Genomic DNA, 19,420 nt, shown 5'->3' with positions numbered 1-19,420 from the left:
TAGCATAAATAAACAAATTTAATAAATTATTATATGGAGGTGAATATGAATAAAAAAAGAAGAAGAAAAAGGCAAAAAGTGACTACCTAACTTAAGGCCATGATCTTTTTGGAAAAACATTTACATTAGCTATTGACCCTTTATCAATTTTTAATTTAATAAATATTTCGGGAAACTCCAATATATTTTTGAATACCAAATAAAATTGGTATTATCCCTACTTGTTTTCTTTAGGAAAGGTACACGTTTTCTAAAACCTTATGTAATGATTAAATAATGCCAAAATTTTGAGCACAATATCTCTATTATAAAAATGGAAAATGGGCCCACACCCAAAAAAGGAATTAAAAAAGATGGTGATAACTGAGGAAGGTCATGTACACAGTGGCAAAGACAGGTGTCTTGCATACAGACAACTTGCTGAGGTTATATGCACCTTGATTTTACCTACAAGGTCTATAGTTTACAACAACTTTGTTTTTCTCTTTTTGCTGCTGTTTTATCTACGTGATGATACATACATATTTTTGTTACATGTTTTTTTTTAATATAAGTATAGTTTTATCTGACAGGTCCATACTTTGTTCTTACCCCACGTGAGTTTGCATTTTGCAAATCACACCCTCATATTTTCCAACCCCCTTACCATCTTTTACTCACCTGTTTTGTATCAGTTTCTCCTCTTTAACTCCCAAGGCGCTGTTCTTTTCATTAATTTTTATTTGTTTGGTATTGTTTTTTTTTTAAGTTAATATATTGATTTTGTGTTGTGGGTTGTTTTTTGTTCTTGAGATCTAGTGGGAAGTTGCTGTTTTTGCTTGAATGAATTGTTTAGTGATATGATGAATGGTTCTAAGATAAAGGGTAAATTTTGTAGTGCAATGGTTTCATTGGCTTCATTTGTTAGATTCTTGAGATTATGTTTCATGGAGCATGTGAAGTTTTCATCTTTATTGAGATGTAAATCATTTGGAAATTCTGAAAAGAAACAAGTTGTTCAAGCCCCTGATAGTGATAGGAAAGATGATCATGATGAGGTTTTGTCCAGTGATGAGAAAGTGACTGAAAAGGTTAGAAAGAGGAGTATGAACAAGAGGCGGCAGCAGACCAAGGGATGGAAGTGTATAGATAATTGTTGTTGGTTGATTGGATGTATGTGTTCTGCTTCGTGGTTTCTCTTGATTTTGGCCTACATTGTTCCTGTTAGCTTGCCTGCACTTCAAGGACCTGAAATTCCCGGGGCACGGCTTAAACGTGAAGGTTTGGTTGCAAACCATCCAGTTGTTCTAGTGCCTGGGATTATCACTGGAGGGCTTGAGCTGTGGGAAGGCAAACCTTGTGCTGAACCCTTATTTCGCAAGCGCCTTTGGGGCGGTTGGGGTAGTGGCTTTACTGATATCTTTAGAAGGTCAAGTTTAATAATTTATTTAATGATGTTTCAGTTTTTCTACAATTGGATTGTGGTTTGCTTATATCATATATGATTCGGATTTACTGATTATTAATGTTGATTGCAGGCCAATGTGTTGGATGGAACATCTCTCTTTGGATTATGAAACTGGCCTTGACCCACCAGGAATCCGAGTCCGTCCTGTTCCAGGACTAGTTGCAGCTGATTATTTTGCGCCTGGTTATTTTGTGTGGGCTATTTTAATTGAGAATTTGGCGCAACTTGGTTATGAGGATAGAAATATGTATATGGCTGCATATGATTGGAGGCTCTCTTTCCAGAATACAGAGGTATTCCCTTTCATTATTAACATCTTATAAGCACATTTTACCAAACACTTTAGTTTGTTGTAATTTTGTTTCCTTATGCTCATTGTAACACAACCAATATATAACTAAGGGTAATAAGTTGATTCGTCCCGCTGGAACTGCAGAATGTATAAAGCATAAACCCTATATTGAGTCATTCGTCTAACTTGCTGCATTGTGCTATTTTAAACTTGCAACATTTTTAGTTTGGCCATTTTTACACGCAACATCCGTATTCTGTATCCTATACATAGAATAGTCATATGCTTGCATGTTGACCTAATTCTTCGTTTTGTATGATAAACTGTACTTGTGCTTTCAAATGTTTAGGGTAACAGTTTCAGTCATCACATATTTTTCATGTAAAAAGGCTCTATTCTTAGCACGGTGAGCACATAATCTGCCTGGCATGTACAAGTTTCTCATAACTAACACATATAAAGCAATGATATTGTAATGTATAAATCTGATAAAAATTTTAATGGAATTGAGCAGGTCAGGGACCGATCTCTTAGTAGATTAAAGTGTCAAATTGAGATCTTGTATGCAACAAATGGAGACAAGAAAGTAGTAGTGTTGCCCCATTCAATGGGTGCGGTTTATTTTCTGCACTTCCTTAAATGGGTTGAGGCACCTGCTCCAGTGGGAGGTGGAGGAGGTCCTGGTTGGTGTGCAAAGTACATCAAAGCAGTAATGAATATCGGACCAACATTTCTTGGTGTTCCAAAGGCATTTAGTACTATTTTATCTGCCGAGGGAAAGGATATATCTCTCATCAGGTCAGTGTCTATAGTGTCCCTGCCTGAACTCGGTTTTTTCTACTTCAAACAGCTAATTGGTCCAATATTATTAAAATAACTGACTTGTAAATATTTTGTGTTTGAAAAATTAACAAATGGTCAGTAGTTTGGATATGTCGGAGCAATCACCAGTTCTTAAATATGCATGAGGAGTTATACTAGTTGGAATTAGCATCATTTTTTCCTGGCACCAACTATGCTACATACTGGCTTCCAAAAGCTAATCCATGGAAGTTCTTAATAAAGTCGCAATGAACTAATGATGCTATTGTATTTGACATGATAATAAGTTTCCGACTTAAGGAAATAGAATAACCCTATTCATATTGAAAAAGCTTAGTTCTGAATAACGGCAAATCTTGATAGTTTCATGTTTCAAGTGATAACTAAACAGCCCCCACCAAAACCGAAGCAAAATATAGAAAAAATACTAAACAACTTTGATTATTTTTAATTTGAGATGATTGTGATAGTAATTTCAACAATTCTTTGAGCTTGCAGAACAATGGCTTCTGGTCTTCTAGAATCTGAATTGCTTGGACTTCAGACTATAGAACATGTTATGCGGGTATCTCGAACATGGGACTCCATTGTCTCCTTGTTACCAAAAGGAGGAGAGACCCTCTGGGGCAACTTAGATTGGTCTCCTGAAGAAGGTCTCGAATGCAGTTCAGAAAAGAAAAGACACTTACAAGCAGAGTCAAGAGAAAATAATACTAAAATCAGCGAAGAGATGAGTCCATCTCAAGTAAAACACCCGAAAAGATATGGAAGGGTAATTTCTTTCGGAGTGGAAGCATCAGAAGTACTTTCTTCACAGCTTCCTACCATTTCAAAGGTACGCCTTTTACCTATTGTCTCCATGAAATTTGATTTATCTATCGACTGGTATAGACTATTAGGTTAGTTGGCCCCATGCTGTTTTACTTGTAAATAAACTTTTATAGTATCAAGGAAGAAGTATTTATACATACCCGGTGCAGAGTCGGTAAAGCATGTTAAGTGTTCTGGGTGTATTTCAATACCAAGAACTCCATGCTCGACTTCGCGAACGCAATTGACAGTTTATCATGCATTTGACTAGAAACTTATTTGGTTGTTGAATATTATCTTTTAAGCTTATTCCAGATAATACATACCTCTACACATGTTAAGTTTTGCTGTAAAACATGTTGTTCATTTGGCTCTCCAAAAAAATATCAGATATTACAGAGTAAGTGATAGGAATATTGCTGCCAAACTTATCGCTGGTCATCGAATTATTTGTTCATACCGTTTTGTTGACAGGAGTTTATGCATGCAAGTATCTCCACCGATTCCAATACATCACATGGAGAATTTTGGACAGAGTATGATGAAATGAGCCATGAAAGTTTTGAGAAAATTGCCGAAAACAAAGTCTACACAACCACAGATCTTGTTGATCTTCTTCGGTATGTGGCTCCGAAAATGATGCAACGTGCTGAAGCTCATTACTCCCATGGGTTAGCTGAAAATCTTGAAGATCCAAAATATAACCATCACAAATATTGGTCAAATCCACTTGAGACCAGGTAAGTATTGGAGCCTGGTACTGTTGCAGTCAAACCTTAAAATAAAGAACCAAATTCATCATTTTTTGAGCATCATTTAGCCTTAAAACGACATTAGCCTTTCAAATTCCTAAATCTTCGTAATATATAGTTAAAATTTTATAAATTTGCACTACACTTTAACTTCCTCCCGTTAAAACGGGAAAGCTCATCTTCTCTTCTTATAATATCTCTTGTTTTCTCTTAAGTTATGATTTCTATTTTTTGTTATGCTTCTCATTCCCAAATCATTGGTCATTTATGATATGTTGAAAAAATTTCAAGTTTGGACCAACTCTTTTATAATTTATGATATGCTACAATCTCAATTTCTGTAAATACCAACGAATTTCTGACAGGCATCTATAACATGATGCTACAATCTCAATTTCTGTAAATACCAACGAATTTCTGACAGGCGTCTATAACATCTCTGTTTACAGATTACCTGATGCCCCTGATATGGAGACTTATTGTTTGTATGGAGTTGGGATTCCAACTGAAAGATCTTATGTATACAAGATGTCACCTTCTGATAGGCGTAAGGGCATTCCTTTCCGGATTGATAGCTCCGCAGATGGAGGTGATGACTGCTTGAAGAGCGGGGTATACTTTGTGGATGGTGACGAGACCGTCCCAGTTTTGAGTGGTGGATATATGTGTGCCAAAGGGTGGAAAGGAAAAACCAGGTTCAATCCATCAGGGAGTGCCACATATGTAAGGGAATATCGGCACAAGCCGCCTGCAAGTGTGTTTGAGGGAAGGGGCCTGGAGAGTTCTGGTCACGTAGATATCATGGGAAATGTTGCTTTGATTGAAGATATACTTCGTGTTGCTGCTGGAGCTACTGGTCCGGAGTTGGGAGGAGATAAGATACATTCAGATCTTTTGAGAATGAGTGACAGAGTAAATGTTCCTTTGTAAATGCAATTGCAAGAAACGGAACTGATCATCTACAGAAGCCGCGGCCTTTGCACATGCAAATGTCTTCTGATTCACCATTTCACATTAGCAGTAGCTAGTAAAACCCTTTACTTTCGATAGAATTGAGTTTCATCATGAACGTCAGGGGATTATGAGAAGTTTCTAAGTTGAACTCTCCGTTATAAGTTTTGTCCTGGGAATGCTATGCTCTTTTCTGTAATTAAATAAGAGCCGAGTTTTCTATCGGGAAATTTTTAATGTAATTTTATTAGGAATAAAACAGCTGATAGATTAATGAGTCATATTAAATGCAGAATTAGGTTTTGAAGCAGGTATCAGATCAGGTGAAGTGACGGTCCAACAAGCTAATTTTCGGCAACTCTGATGAAAGAATTAGGTGAAGTTACAGGAGATGCTTGGCATTCCATTTTCCGAATTCAGCTGAACATACATTCTTTATGACAAAAATAACGGCCACTTAATTGAGTTTCCAATTCCAGTTTAATGGGCAGAACTTCTTGGTTTTGTTGCAGCCGCAGGTGATCCTTACCACATGTATATGCTTCTAGTAGTTATCATCGTTCGAATCTGCAGAATACACGTACGAGGGGCTGATTTATAAGGTAATCCGATGAAAACGGAGACGGACAGTGGTCATCAAAAAAGAATTAAGTTTGAGTCTGATCTGAGGTGACAAAATAGTAGGTTGTTTGCCTCAAAATGGCATTGAAGATAATACCAAGCTGAGGATTGATGTTATCCTTGATATGAAACTAAAGTCTCGGTGAAAGCATGCATGTGTGACCGTTAACGTCAAAATTTCTATAATTGGTCATTTTAAAAAAACGTCCAAATTAACCAAATTATGGTAAATTTACGGTTACATCACTCATGGAAACCAGAATTTTAAGAAAATGAAAATGAAAATGACACGTCAAAACCCCCTTTGCAATAAGTAATGATAGGAGTATGTTGACGGAGGAATTTGGTAACAACAAAGATTGAGGTTTCTTGCCGGAACTAAGATCTGTGACGGTAGTTCTTTGCCGGAAACTTAAGTGGTGTGTGGTTGATTGTGGTTGTTTTAGGCTGAGATTGATCAGAGTAAGTGGTGGCTCCCTTTTCAGCTCTCAACTTCTTACCCTCTCAATGTGCCTACGTACCCTTTATATAGGGATCGAGCCTGACGTAGTTCTCGTTGAACAGGAAGTCTAATGAATTTAGACTTCTTACTCCTAAGCCCAGTAGAAGCCCATCCGATATCCATCTTCCGCTAGCTTTAGGAATGTCCAACTATGAGGCCCAACCGCAAAGGCCCAAGGCTCGTCCGTAATCGTAGGACTTCACGGATAGTGCATCTCCCTGCGCAAGGATAACACTCCGCTACAGCTATCTCCCTTGATTTACGAACGCAGGTATAGCCACGGTTCACCCCAAATGCCAGACGCGTCCCTGTCCCCCGAATGAGGATAACCCACCAGATAGCAGGACAGGTGATCCCAAGCTCTTGGGTGCAAAGTGCAGGATGACTCCAAAGTTCTCCAACGAGGACACCCGTTGAATACAAGAACAGAGCTCCCAAAGCACACACCAAAGTAAACCCCACATCCCCAACAAGAACACCCGTTGAATACAGGAGGAGGCCTTCAATCATCAGGCATACCCCTGGAGGCCTTCAAGCTTTTCACGGACATCCCCCTCCTTGACCGTCTCAAGGAAGGAATTCTTCAGAGAGTACCTGCAACAAATACATTAGTAAAAATAATCCTCCATTGCTCCTCTCCATGCAAGCTTTGTCCTGAATTCAACATCAAAAGTATATAGATCAAACACAGGACGCGTCCTAACCAATTGGGCGCGTCCTAACCTCCACAAATCCAACCCTGCTTTAATCGTTCCTTATAACATGTAAAGTCACATGACACATCCTAGAATATAGGGCGCGTCCTTAACCTTATTAGACTTGCACCGTCTCTTCTAAACCATCATGCACAACATTTCACTTTCAACGACACATCCTTGCTAAGGTAGGCGCGTCCTAGAGCGTCCATCACCATAAGATTTCATCTGCCAAGCACTTTCATAAACATTGACGCGTCCATAACGCCTGGGCGCGTCCTTCCTTGACCATGCACTCTCCCCGCCTCGTAACATATCCCTTCTCAAGTAGGCGCGTCCTGTAGGCTTGGACGCGTCCTAACTCCCACAACGCAATGCCGAGTGTGACTGTAACTAGCCCGTGTTTGACCCGAGTCAATTTAATGCCAAATTTTGGATATAACAACTACCCCCCAAATTCCATTTGCAGTTAAAAACAAAATTGGAATTTCTTTCCAAGCGAAATTTGGCTCAAAATATGTGGACGCGTCATGACAGGAAGACGCGTCTTACTTTCACCTTCTGCATGTGGTGTACAGCTGTCGTCCTTAGGGTTGTCCTTCTTCTATAAATACCCTAGTTGCACCATACCACCACCACCATCTCTTTTTCTCTCTCACACAACCGCCATTGCCGCCTTTTCAAGCAGGAGTTTCGAGGTCCAAATTCCGGTGATCTATCCAGCCATTTCCCTGTTTCTTTAGCTCAATCCAACCGCCAACTCACAAGGTATACAAATCTTCCTTTACTTTCTTATTTAATTAAATAAATCTAGTTTAATGAGCAAAAACCCGTTCATATGCTTTGAGTTTCCATGCACCATTCTTAGCTCTCCTTGTATGTATATGTGTATATATCTGTAACTATAACATGTTTTGCTTCCCTGATCTCCCAACTACATGTTTCTAGGATTTCATCATATTTCCCCCAAATTGTTAACAGTCGATTAACATTCCACCATTGTAATCATGTTGGACGCGTCTTCCCGACAGGGCGCGTCCTGTATCTCCTAATTTAAGACATGTTTAAGCTGTCCCAAACAAAGGTAATATAGGGCCAAAGGTTTATTAGGACGCGTCATTGTAGCACACCCCCTGCGGTAGATTTTTAGGACGCGCCCTTCCAGTATCCTTTTTTCCATCTTTCTTTTTCTTTCTTCTTTTTTTTACATAAATGGACGCGTCCTCAAATTTTTATTCATTCTTTTGCAGCTGGAGGACGCGTCCTCCTTCTCACCATTTCATCCATTCAAAGCCCTCAACAAACGCCTCGGAACCTACTCCCCACATCTGATAGCTTTTAAACCCGACTTTCCCAACATCCACAGGACAAATTCCTTCCTTAGAGCAGAAAGACGCGTCTTTCGTTCCCTTAAATCAAAAAACTCTATAATGTCTGATTCCAGCTCCGACTCCATGGACCATGTTCCCATAAGCTCAAGAATTGAAAGGAAGGGAGTTAAGAGGCAAAGAACTCCGGTTCTCTATACTAGGGCCGCCATTGAAGATTGGACGGACGACGAAATTGTTCCTACCACAAGACAAAAACCCTGAGGAACAGCTGTTTCAGACGAGGACGCGTCCTACTCTCAGGACGCGTCACCTCTTAGCGTTTAGTGAATTCGAAAGGAGGGTTCCTGACCCCGAGACATATCATGTATCCCCTCAGAAATCTGATTCTCCTCTGGAACATTGGGATCCTTCAGATGTTGAAGTGGATTGTGACTGGGCCAGGCTTGGCACCTTAACTGAGGTAGAGAAAAATGCCAGAAGGAAGAAAGAAAGTAAGCTAGCATGTATTGCCCTTGACTCAACTGCAACCGACTGGGAAATTCAATGGCACATGAAGTACTATGACATGGAGGGCATCTGGGCGCGCCCTCTTCGAACCATGAGGCCACATATTTTTAACATTGGGAATCAAAGGATCCCCCGAATGGTGCTTACTCCAAAGCTGATTTCCCTAGGCGTGGGCGCGCCCTTGCATCCATACATTAAGAGAATTTTGAAATGGTACGACGTGGCTCCAGTCCAACTATCACCAAATTCATACAAACTAGCCTGGGCTTTGTACATTATGTACCATAACTTGAGGCTGGGCGCGCCTTCGATGAAAGAATTCAGCTTTTTTTACAGCATCAGGAAATCAATTCCCGGATACCATTTTCTGGTTGTCAACAAATGGTTGAACAACAAGGGATTTAATGAAGGCAAAATCAGCCACGAGAGAGACTGGAAGGAACCATTTTTCTACATTTATGACGTCAAAAGGACGCGCGTTCGCTTCAATTTGGAACCAAGTGAGTTCAATGCTCTGGACGCGTCCTCTTTTTCAGGACGCGCCTTCTCTTTTATAATCCCTTTTTTTTATTTTCCTTGTTGTAACCTATCCTCCCTTCTCTTAGACAAAAGGACCCAGAAAGAGCTTTCAGGAAAGAAGAAGAAGAGAGCAGAGAAGGTTTTGCAGTATGCTGAAAAACATTTCAACCTCAAAGACATGATTACCGGGGAGAATTTGAAGAAAATAGGAGCTTTGTCCCCACGAGTGGGTTCTCTCTGCAAATTTCGAGATTTCCACAATGGGAAACCCATCTTCACCGCTTCCGAAAAATCCAAAGGGCTCCAAGCCACAGAAATTATTCAGCCAGACGTCAACAAGAAGGTGGATTTAGAGCAAGGTAAGAAATCATTATACATAAGACGCGTCACGGCTTTAGGATGCGTCATATTTATGCTCACTTTTTCCCTTTAGTTTAGCCTGACCTATAAGCGTTACTTTATATATGCATTATCACCTTGGACGCGTCCTACCCCCCTGGCGTGTCTCTTAGGTAAGACGTATCACATCTTTAAGACGCGTCATTCTCACACCCATTTATACATCTTTGCATTCATCTATATCTGTCATGCACGTAGACCTTTATATCATGTTATGGGCGCGTCCTACTTTCAGGACGCGTCTTTTTGTACATAACTAATCCCTTTTTATGTTTATATCGCAGATATGGCCTCACTCCCCAAAGGATTCGCAATTGGGGCTTCCAAAAAACTAAGGGCAAGGAAACAGGCTCCTACAAAAGTTGATCCAAAGGCAAAAACCCCACCTCCTGTTGCAACTCCTTCTCCTCCACCAAAGATAATAGACACTACCGTGTTTGACATTCCTGAGGAGGTAGAGGACGTGTTAGGGCGAAAACACGCGCTAATATTCACGCAAGTATACGCGTTCGCAAGTAATATAGAATACTTTCTAGTTCGTTCCCTCAGAGACTCAGACTAAATTATTGTCTAATTAAACTCACTCACCAATGTATGATTACTTCTCAATGTTAAGATAATAACACTTAAAATTGTTGATTAAATATTAACTATAATTAACTACTTAATTAACCACTTAACTAACACTTCAATTTATCAATAATAAAACACTCATGAGATCACAACTTCATTATTACTTCCTTCTATAGCCATTGTTATTACCTTTAGCATGTGACAGTGATGATATTAATCGAATAACACGAAACTGATAAAAGCCAACTTTCATTGTACTAATACCATTCTACCAAGCATCCACAATTAAGATAGAAGTTGAATAGTCATCAATTATGTTGAGTTCCTATATGTCTACAGAAATTGACAACACAACAATTTAAGCACAAGTTATTCCTTTTTGATTACATAGGGCAAATAAACTGTTAGAGTTACCCACTAATCATGCACAACGTACATGAACCTATGCTAGCATGGCAAGTTCTAAATCTCAAGATCCACCGTCGCTTCACAAGAGATTAACACCCTATCTTATATGTTCGCGACGCACATAAGACGAATACGCACAACCAATACTAGATATCAAGCAATCATCACACACTAAAGTATTAAACAATTAACTAAAGAATTCCATAATAAATCCGTTGCAACCCCATGATCACGATTAGCCCATAATAGAACTTATCGCCATCATGGGTTCATATGAAATCATGACAAACCAACACAAGAAAATAATAACTAAACTAATTATATTAAAACAGAGTACGTCACAAGAGTAAATAAGTCAAAGCAAGAAAACTAGCATCCAACGTTACAACGAAACAAGAATCACAAGAAAATATGCTTCCTCTTCGTTGCGGTGTGCTAAATCGGTCTTCTTCCTTATCTCCTTCGCTTCTTGCGTAAAACACAATCTTCTTCTTCTTAATCCTCTATGTGAAAACGTCTCAAATCTACTTATATAATAGTCCCATAAAACTCAGATTACATAGAAGTTGGAAGCCAAACAGAAGTAGAAGTCTAAAATAATTCAGCAAAATTCCCGACCCTGCGCGGCCGCTCAGCATAGCTGCGCGGGCGCGCAGGTTGCTGCGCGGCCGCTCAGCATAGCTGCGCGGGCGCGCAGGCCTCCACTGGAAAAAATCCAAGTTTGCTCTGTTTCTTCGCCGTAATCTGCCCGTTCCTTTCCTCTCGCAATGGTGAACACATGCCAAGGCTTATTCTTGATGATTTCTCCCCCGAAATGCAACTAATACCCTGAAATGCATAAACACTAGAAAAACGCATCAAATACACAAAATACTTGATTTCAAGACACCAATTTAAGCCATTTTAAGACGTTCTAAGTGGTATAAAATGCCACTTATCACACCCCCAAACTTAAATCGATGCTTGCCCTCAAGCGTCACAGACTCAAAAACAAATAAAAATATGCATGAATACAATCTATATGAAAATGCAGCGATCCCCCTTACTATAATTAATCAACCAAATTGCCACATCTCAACGAATGCAGTTAGACAACTAAAGATCAATAAACTCATGCAAACGGACATACAGCCAGAAACGTAGTGTGTGCAAATGCTTAACAGATATGCTTCGGAACTAGACCAATTACCATGACTAGACTATCCTCAAGGCAATCCTACGATTATACAAAGAATAAAAATTCCAGGCACAAAGTGATATACAACACTACAAGAACTCTGGAGCTTACTACGGAATCGTGCTTTTTATTTACAACTCAAATGCTTATTTGACCGTGCAATGAGTGAGGTCCACAAAAGACTTATACAATGATATCCATGTAACGAGCGTTAGGTTAGCGGATCCCAGACTCTAAAAGCCTTAGATCGCTAGGCACAAAGTCCCCTAAGAACTTAATAACTCGAATACCAAAGAGCCCACTCTTGATCAATTATGCCAAATTTTTTTTTTTTTAATTTCTGAGCAAGTGCGTTTCGCTCCATCTTGCTCAACCCTAGACTACTCGCAACATACGCGAGCCGGCTACTAGCCATTTGACGCCTAGCCACAACTAGCAACAACTTCCATATTTTTTTTCTCCAAAATTTTTCTTTTTCATGTCTTTATCACTAAGAACCTATAATCGAATTCTAAGCATAATAAGTAGATTGACCTTGAAAACAACCAAATCATAACACAATCTAGCCCTTTCGCATTCTCTAAGACTTAGTGGACTTTCAATTGTTTCTAGCATGCATATCAACCTACACAACTTAATATCACTTTAATGCTATCACTACACTCACATCAATATCACAATTCAGTCGATAAATCATTGCAAAAGGGATCATGGTAAATGCATGAACTACATGACATTCATAAAAAAAAACTATATGGCATAAATTATGCAACTATATGAACTAAACTATCATGAATATGCAACTAAATGACACACACACAAAATTCCTTAACTACCACCCCCAAACTAAAAATCTTCACTGTCCTCAGTGAAAGTAGTAGAAAGGAACACAGGGTATACCTACTCGGAGTCATCATGATCATCACCCTCAGTGGGTGGAGTATCAGGCGGCGGGTATGCAGAGTCCTCACCAAAAACTGGCCACTGGATATCAGCTCCAAGGCCTCGAAAAGCAGTCCCTAACGCAAGGGTGAGTTCCTGAGCAAACCTGCTCTGTGTCTCATACATGGCATCCATCCGCCGTGAAAGCCTCCTATACTGGACATCAACCATCCCAGCACCCTCCTGAGCTCTTGAAGAACCAGCCTCATCACGCCCTGGCCTAGCCATAGTAGCACCTCGTGCTGGACGCCCGCCTGGAAGACGATAATCCAGCCCATGCTCCTCAGGCTCACCACCGGTCCACTCCTGCATCCCATTCAGAGTGCCAGAATCAATCAGAGCGGCTGGCAACTGCAACTGCTCATGAGCCGGCCAGTTCACTCCCACTGCTCGACATAGCTTCGTAACCGTAGATGCATAAGGGATGTTCATATGCTTTGCTCCCCTCAAAAACTTCAGAATTCCTTGGTAGATAAACTCACCAAGGTCCACATAGTACTCCTCATTCAGAATTCCCCACAACAGCTGTGCTCTCTCAACTGTGACCTCGTGTGCATGCGAAGAAGGCAAAATATTAGCACAAATAAATGCATTCCATGCACGGGCATACCTGTTCATGGCGATCGCCGGAAAGTGACGATACTCATTATTGCCTGTACTGCGGGTCCAAACTGTGCCCGGTCGACAGAGAGTCGCACAAATCAAATTCAAGTCAAAATCCTCAGCAGTCTTTTCATTCCAGTTCTCCTCCTCGGGCTTCCTCTCTCGCTGTCCAATCACACGGCGAATCGCCGCAGGATGATAATCAACCGTCAGCCCACGGACCACAGAAAACCCATTCTTTTTAGCCTTCGCGTTCGCGTAGAACTCGCGAACAACGCTCATCGGTACTGCTTCGGGTGACTCACAAAAAGCTATCCACCCCTTCTCTGCAATCATGGGCAACAACTCACCATCCCTCGCCTGATGGTAAAAACCCCCTCTCCTTCAGAATCGGCTTACCCAACAGCCTAGTGTACTCCTCCTCCGCGGCTCTGTCAGTTAACCGAGGCCTTGCAGCAGTACCCCTCGATGAATCAGTAGTAGGAACTGTGCTGCTTGCTGTCAATAGTGCGTGCTCTCTTGGGTGCCATTGATTCGTGAATAAAAGTGTGTAAGAACTGATATTTGATGTTTGTGAGAGGGTTTAAGTGTAGGAAGTTTTGTGGGAGATATGTAGGATATGTGTATGTATATATAGGGTGTGGATTAGATTAGGGTTTGGGAATTAAGGGATAAAATGATGGGGTAGTGGGAAGAAATCGTGGGTTTATGGGCTAAAACTGTTTTTGTGTTTGTTTTTGTTTGGTTTTTTTTTTCTGAACTGTAAAAAAATTTCTGGTACTCGACCCCTGCGCGACCGCTCAGCATAGCTGCGCGAGCGCGCAGGGGGTCAATGGAATTTTTTTTTTCAGCCCCTGTTTTCTGATTTTTTTGTGTTTTTGGATATGTTATTAACTTCTAAGGGTTCCTGTAACAATAATTCATGGGTTGCCTCCCACGCAGCGCTTCTTTTTCGTCATTAGCTTGACGTTTCGTACCCTGCTCAAGTAGTCAACAAAATGGCACTAACCACTTCTCGGTTTGCCATATCCCCATAGTAGTGCTTCAACCGCTGACCGTTAACCTTGAATGCTTGGTCCAGATCATTCTCAAAAATTTCCACCGCTCCATGTGGAAACACAGTTTTGACAATAAAAGGTCTAGACCACCTTGATTTCAACTTCCCAGGAAAAAGTCGGAGCCGAGAGTTGAATAAGAGAACTTGTTGCCCTGGCATAAATAAATTTGGATGTAGCTTCCTATCGTGCCACCTCTTCACCTTTTCCTTATACATTTTGTTATTTTCGTACGCTTGAAGTCGAAATTCATCCAGTTCATTAAGCTGAAGCATTCTTTTCTTACTAGCTGCATCTAAATCCAGGTTCAACTTCTTTAATGCCCAGTAGGCCTTATGCTCAAGCTCCGCAGGTAGATGACATCCCTTACCGTACACCAACTGGAACGGTGACATCCCAAGTGGAGTTTTGTATGCTGTTCTGTAAGTCCAAACAGCTTCATCGAGCTTTAAAGACCAATCCTTCCTTAACGGACAAACAACCTTCTCTAGAATGCGCTTTATCTCTCTGTTAGACACTTCCGCTTGACCATTTGTTTGCGGATGATAGGCAGTAGCTACTCGATGATTCACATTATAACGCTACATCATAGAAGTGAACTTACGATTGCAAAAATGCGATCTTTCATCACTTATGATTACCCGAGGTGTTCCAAACCTTGTGAAAATTTGCTTATGAAGAAAATTTAGTACTGCCTTTGCATCATTTGTCGGTAAAGCTTTAACTTCGACCCATTTTGAGACATAATCGACTGCCAGCAAGATGTACTGATTATTGCAAGACGAGATAAAAGGCCCCATGAAATCGATTCCCCATACATCAAAGACCTCAACTTCAAGCATCACATTTAATGGCATTTCATCCTTCCTTGACAAATTTCCCACTCTTTGGCAACGATCACACCTTAAAACAAACTGATGAGCATCCTTGAACAAAGTAGGCCAGAAAAAACCTGCTTGCAGAATACGAGCTGCCGTCTTCTCACCTCCATAGTGTCCCCCATAAACCGTGGAATGGCAGTCTCGTAATATCCCCTCCGTCTCACAGAACGGGATACATCTCCTGATGATCTGGTCAGCTCCCTGTCTAAACAAATATGGTTCATCCCACATATACCACTTCACCTCATGCAGAAACTTCTTCTTTTGAGCGGATGTCAAATTAAGAGGCATTATATTGCTGACGAGATAGTTTACAATATCTGCAAACCATGGTTCTTCCTCCTGAATTGTAAACAACTGCTCATCCGGAAAAGATTCATTGATTAACGTCCTATCTTGTGAAGTAGAATCGGGATTCTCCAACCTAGAGAGATGGTCAGCTACTTGATTCTCAGTACCTTTTCTATCTTTGATCTCTAACTCAAATTCCTGAAGTAAAAGCACCCAACGAATGAGTCTCGGCTTCGAATCCTTCTTGGAAACCAGATAGCGAATAGCTGCATGATCAGTGAATACTGTTACTTTCGTACCAAGCAGATAAGATTGAAATTTCTCAAAGCCAAAGACTATAGCCAAAAGCTCCTTCTCAGTAGTGGTGTAGTTCAATTGGGCACCATTTAAAGTCTTACTCGCATAGTAGACCACATGGAAGAGATTTTTCTTGCGCTGTCCCAGAACTGCACCTACCGCATAATCACTCGCATCACACATCATCTCAAATGGTTCTGTCCAATCTGGTGCTGTAATGACTGGTGCCATGATCAAACTCTCCTTGAGAGTCTCGAATGCTGCCAAACATTCATCATCAAATTTGAAAGGCACATCTTTCTCAAGAAAATTGCACAACGGCTTAGATATCTTTGAAAAGTCCTTGATGAATCGCCGATAAAAACCCGCATGACCAAGAAAACTACGGATTCCTTTCACAGAATTAGGTGGGGGAAGATTTTCAATGACTCCCACCTTGGCCTTGTCCACCTCCAGACCCTTGCTAGAGACCTTATGCCCAAGGATAATGCCTTCACGCACCATAAAATGACATTTCTCCCAATTAAGCACCAAATTAGTTTCCACACATCTTTTGAGTACGGCGCGCAGATTATTCAAACATTCATCATATGAGTGTCCAAAGACGGAGAAGTCATCCATGAACACTTCGACGTTATTTCCAATCATGTCAGAGAATATAGCCATCATACATCTCTGAAAGGTGGCCGGTGCGCCACATAACCCAAACGAAACTCTGCGAAAAGCAAATGTGCCAAATGGACAAGTGAAGGTAGTCTTTTCCTGATCCTCTGGTGCAATACAAATCTGATTATACCCGGAATAACCATCCAGAAGACAAAAATACTCATGTCCCGCCAATCTGTCAAGCATCTGATCAATAAATGGAAGAGGGAAGTGATCCTTCCTTGTGGCTTTGTTCAATTTTCTATAATCCATGCATACTCTCCATCCTATAACTGTTCGAGTAGGGATGAGCTCATTCTTTTCATTTGCGACCACAGTGATACCTCCCTTCTTAGGTACACATTGTACGGGGCTCACCCACGAGCTGTCAGAAATAGGATAAATGATGCCTGCATCTAGCCATTTCGGAATTTCTTTCTTCACCACCTCCTTCATGATGGGATTCAGTCTTCGCTGCTGTTCCACAGTTGGCTTACTACCTTCCTCTAGCAGAATTTTATGCATACAATATGAAGGACTTATCCCCTTGATGTCTGCTATGGTCCATCATATAGCCGATTTGAATTCTCTCAAAATCCTTAAGAGCTTGTCTTCCTCACTACCTGAAAGGTCAGATGAAATAATAACCGGTAACGTAGATGAATCACCTAAAAAAGCATACCTCAAGTGTTCAGGTAATGGCTTGAGCTCCAAGGTAGGTGCTTCCTCTATTGATGGTTTGAGCTTCCCTTCAGTGTTCTTGAGGTCAGAAGTACCAAGAGATTCAAATGGTATGTCCAGCTTTCACTTCCAGGGAGAAGCGTTCAGATATTGTAATTGCTCGTTGCTATCTTCATCATCGCTGTCAAAATCCCCCACTAAGGCCTTTTCTAATGCATCAGACATTAGCATGTGATCGAGTTCCGAAGTAACTGCAGAATCAATCACATCCACTTTTAAGCACTCCTCATCTTCTGTAGGGAATTTCATTGCCTTGAATACGTTGAAGGTCACATCCTGATCTTGGACCCGCATAGTAAGTTCACCTTTTTGCACATCTATCAAGGTACGGCCAGTAGCCAAGAAAGGCCTCCCCAACATTATGGGAATCTTCTTATCTTCCTCAAAATCCAGAATAACAAAATCTGCTGGAAAGAAGAGCTTATCCACTTTGACGAGCACATCCTCAACTATGCCCCTTGGGTAAGTAATGAAACGGTCAGCCAATTGTAGTGACATGTACGTGGGTTTTGGATCAGGCAGATCCAGTTTTTTAAAGATCGACAACGGCATCAGATTAATGCTTGATCCCAAATCACAAAGGCACTTGTCAAACGTCAGATTGCCAATTGTGCAAGGAATGGTGAAGCTTCCTGGATCTTTCAGTTTTGGTGGTAACTTTTATTGCAGAACAGCGTTGCATTCTTCCGTGAGAGCAATGGTTTCAAGGTCATCCAGTTTCACCTTCCTTGAAAGAATAGTCTTCATAAACTTCGCATAACTAGGCATTTGTTACAGAGCCTCAGCGAAAGGTATATTGATGTGAAGTTTCTTGAACACCTCCAGAAACTTCCCGAAATGTCTATCCAGCTTTTGTTGCTGCAATCTCTTAGGAAAAGGTGGTGGAGGATAGAGCTGTTTCTCCCCTGTATTAGCCTCAGGCAGAGTGTGTTCAATAGTAGTCTTCCTTGGTTCCGCCGCTTTCTCCTTTTGCTTAGATTCTTCACCTCTAATTTCAGCTTCTACTTCTTTTGCCTTTTCAGCATCAGCTACTTTTCCAGACCTTAAGGTAATAGCCTTGACTTGCTCTTTAGCTTCCTTCCTGCCTGGTACTTCCGTGTCACTGGGAAGAGTGCCAGGTTGACGATTGAGCACTGCATTGGCTAATTGACCAATTTGATTTTCCAAGGTCTTGATAGAAACCGCCTGACTCTTGCACAACAGCTTAAGTTCCTCAAAATCAACACTAGTAGGTGCAGCTGCACTTCCCTGTTGAGGATATGATTGCCTTGTAGCATACTGCTGTGGTTGCTGGAATCCAGGTGGGTTAAACTATTTACTCACTCCTTGCTGATATGGTGGCTGAATAGCATTCTGATTATTCCCCCAGCTGAAATTTGGATGATTTCTGTTGTTAGGATGATAGGTCGCTGGCACAGGCTGCTGTTGTCGCTGATAATTATTCACATACTGAACAGATTCGTTTACAAGAGAACACTGATCCGTAGCATGAGAACCTGCACAAGGCTCACAAACCATAGCTATTTGATTAACTCCATACGTAGCCAGAGAATCAACCTTCATTGATAGCGCTTGGAGCTGGGCTGCAATAGCGGTGGCTGCATCAACTTCCAGAATACCTGCTACCTTGCCTGACGTCATCCTCTGAGTTGGGTTTTGATGCTCATTTGCAGCCATCGTCTCGATAAGATTATACGCCTCAGTATAGCTTTTAGCCCATAAGGCGCCTCCAGCTGCTGCATCGAGCATGGGCCGAGATTGGGCCCCCAAACCATTATAGAAACCAGTGATCACCATCCAATCCGGCATTCCATGATGTGAACATTTTCTCAACATTTCCTTGTAGCGTTCCCAAGCCTCGCACATAGATTCTGTAGGTTGCTGCGCAAACTGAGTAAGAGCACTCCTCATAGCAGCAGTCTTTGCCATCGGATAAAACTTCACCAGAAACTTTTGCGCAAGATCTTGCCACGTAGTGATGGACCCAGCTGGTTCAGAATGTAACCAGTCTTTAGCCTTGTCCCTTAGTGAGAATGGGAAAAGCCTCAACTTGATAGCCTCATCAGTCACGCCATTATACTTAAAAGTGCTGCAGATCTCGACAAAATTCCTTATGTGCATGTTGGGGTCTTCAGTTGCCGCTCCTCCAAAAGAAACAG

At 41.1% G+C, this 19,420-nt stretch overlaps 1 protein-coding gene and 1 non-coding gene across 3 annotated transcripts; both read left to right on the top strand.

The window, feature by feature from the left end:
• Positions 1-497: 497 nt before the first annotated feature.
• LOC141697745 (putative phospholipid:diacylglycerol acyltransferase 2) lies at positions 498-5,355 on the top strand. 2 transcript variants are annotated; one of them, XM_074502268.1, is made up of 7 exons: positions 498-696; positions 799-1,408; positions 1,518-1,740; positions 2,254-2,537; positions 3,060-3,396; positions 3,846-4,111; positions 4,573-5,355. In XM_074502268.1, exons 2-7 carry the CDS (start codon positions 840-842, stop codon positions 5,051-5,053), a joined length of 2,160 nt encoding a protein of 719 aa, XP_074358369.1. In that variant the 5' UTR covers positions 498-696; positions 799-839; the 3' UTR covers positions 5,054-5,355. The 2 variants fall into 2 exon arrangements, with proteins under 2 accessions (XP_074358369.1, XP_074358370.1); XM_074502269.1 differs by having other exon boundaries at positions 498-1,408.
• A 13,713-nt stretch (positions 5,356-19,068) lies between these two features.
• LOC141699096 (small nucleolar RNA R71) lies at positions 19,069-19,175 on the top strand. The gene has a single exon (XR_012565583.1). It is a non-coding gene; the product is annotated as a small nucleolar RNA R71 (small nucleolar RNA).
• The last annotated feature ends 245 nt before the right edge of the window (positions 19,176-19,420 follow it).

This window comes from Apium graveolens, chromosome 11 (assembly GCF_009905375.1).
Source record: "Apium graveolens cultivar Ventura chromosome 11, ASM990537v1, whole genome shotgun sequence".
Lineage (NCBI taxonomy): Eukaryota > Viridiplantae > Streptophyta > Magnoliopsida > Apiales > Apiaceae > Apium > Apium graveolens.
This window is presented reverse-complemented; position numbering and strand designations above follow the sequence as displayed.

What these genes read in the sequence shown, in the direction of transcription:
- LOC141697745 (XM_074502268.1), top strand. Translation starts at nt 840, where the DNA reads ATGATGAATGGTTCTAAGATAAAGGGTAAATTTTGTAGTGCAATGGTT. An exon ending in TCTCTTTCCAGAATACAGAG is followed by an intron (nt 1,741 to 2,253) that starts GTATTCCCTTTC and finishes GGAATTGAGCAG; the next exon opens with GTCAGGGACCGATCTCTTAG. An exon ending in AAGGATATATCTCTCATCAG is followed by an intron (nt 2,538 to 3,059) that starts GTCAGTGTCTAT and finishes TTGAGCTTGCAG; the next exon opens with AACAATGGCTTCTGGTCTTC.